This window comes from Sphaeroforma arctica, assembly GCF_001186125.1.
Source record: "Sphaeroforma arctica JP610 unplaced genomic scaffold supercont1.7643, whole genome shotgun sequence".
NCBI lineage: Eukaryota > Ichthyosporea > Ichthyophonida > Sphaeroforma > Sphaeroforma arctica.
The window spans coordinates 1-1383 of NW_014032915.1; the positions used below are offsets into that span (position 1 = coordinate 1).

At 43.2% G+C, this 1383-nt stretch overlaps 1 protein-coding gene across 1 annotated transcript; it reads left to right on the forward strand.

Annotated features, from left to right (window-relative positions):
• Positions 1-223: 223 nt before the first annotated feature.
• SARC_16239 (hypothetical protein) lies at positions 224-1294 on the forward strand (the record flags this gene model as incomplete). The annotated part of the gene is made up of 2 exons (XM_014289652.1): positions 224-701; positions 1197-1294. Coding segments are annotated over 2 exons (576 nt in total), but the record flags the coding sequence as incomplete, so codon positions are not given.
• Positions 1295-1383: the final 89 nt, after the last annotated feature.

Here is a 1383-nt window from a genome sequence, read left to right on the forward strand (position 1 = left end):
TATGTATATGTCATATGTATATGTATATGTATATGTATATGTATATGTATATGTATATGTATATGTATATGTATATGTATATGTATATGTATATATATATATATACATATATATATATATGTGTGTGTGTGTGTGTGTGTGTGATCACACTTGGGAACACAATTGACTATTTGATTATTAACATATGCTGTTGTATTGAAAATATTGTTTGGTGTCCATTACCTGTCACAGCGCACTCGGGAAATGGGACGCAGTTGTCGAGCACATCATCACGAGAGAGCCTAGCTGAACACACTAAGACCAACACTGCAAGACAGCCTAGCGCCACTACAGGCACAGGCGCGAGCCCTACAGACCCAGGACCAGGTAACACAACGGGCAAGAAGGAAGATTTAAACGCTGGCACCAAATCCACCAGCGACAAGAAAGTCTCGGGAGCTGGTACCGGTGTGAGTGTTGAGGGGCAAGGAGTGGCGGCGGTAGGAGATAGACCGAACTCAGGCACACACATACACACGGCCGCAGGTACGTCTTCAGATACCGCAACGGAAACAAGGGTTAGCCTGAGTGTGCAGCGTGTTGCTGTGGGAGGGACGCGTGCAGGTTGTGGGACTGAGATGCAGTCACAAGGAACAGGCACGAGTGTATCGGATTACGTAAGCGCACGGGGTGATGCACCTCCGCAAAGTCTGCGCAATAAGGTATTCGGGTGTGTGTGTGTGTGTGTAGGGATTGGTATGGTTTTATCTTGAGCTGCGTTGTAGTATCTGTGTGGTATAGTATCATGAAATGTGGTCATGCTCAGCATGGACCGTGTGGCTCTGACGTGTGCCGGAGGTATACTCTACCAGCATTTGGTTTGCGGGGTAGGGGTGAATTCATACATGTGTGCAAGCATCTTGGAGAATGTGCCTATATGCACATACGTACATATGTACAGGAAGCTGCTGGTGCCGCAAGTGTCTAACCCTGTCTGTATTTCGCGAATATGTTTATATAGAGTTATGTCCATTTCAGGGGATGTTAATATATACTGGTGTGGAGGTTTTGCAGGGATCAAGGGCGTTTTCTAATAAAAAAACTGATGGCTTTACTTTAATTGATCAGTTTAAAAGTACTATTGTTGCACATGCTCAATATGTATGCCGACCTTTACCATCTATACGACTTCGACGCTGTTTTCTTTCCAAAAACAGGTATGCGTAGAATCTGGTTCGACTCCGATGGTCTTGACCTTTGCATTTGATGCCTCTGCACCGACCTCCATCTTCGGCAGTATATTCCAAAAGGTATGCAAAGTGGTGTATTCAATGGATATATATATATATATATATATATTGTATCTATATCTATATCTATTATTGTTATCTATTATTCTTTTTC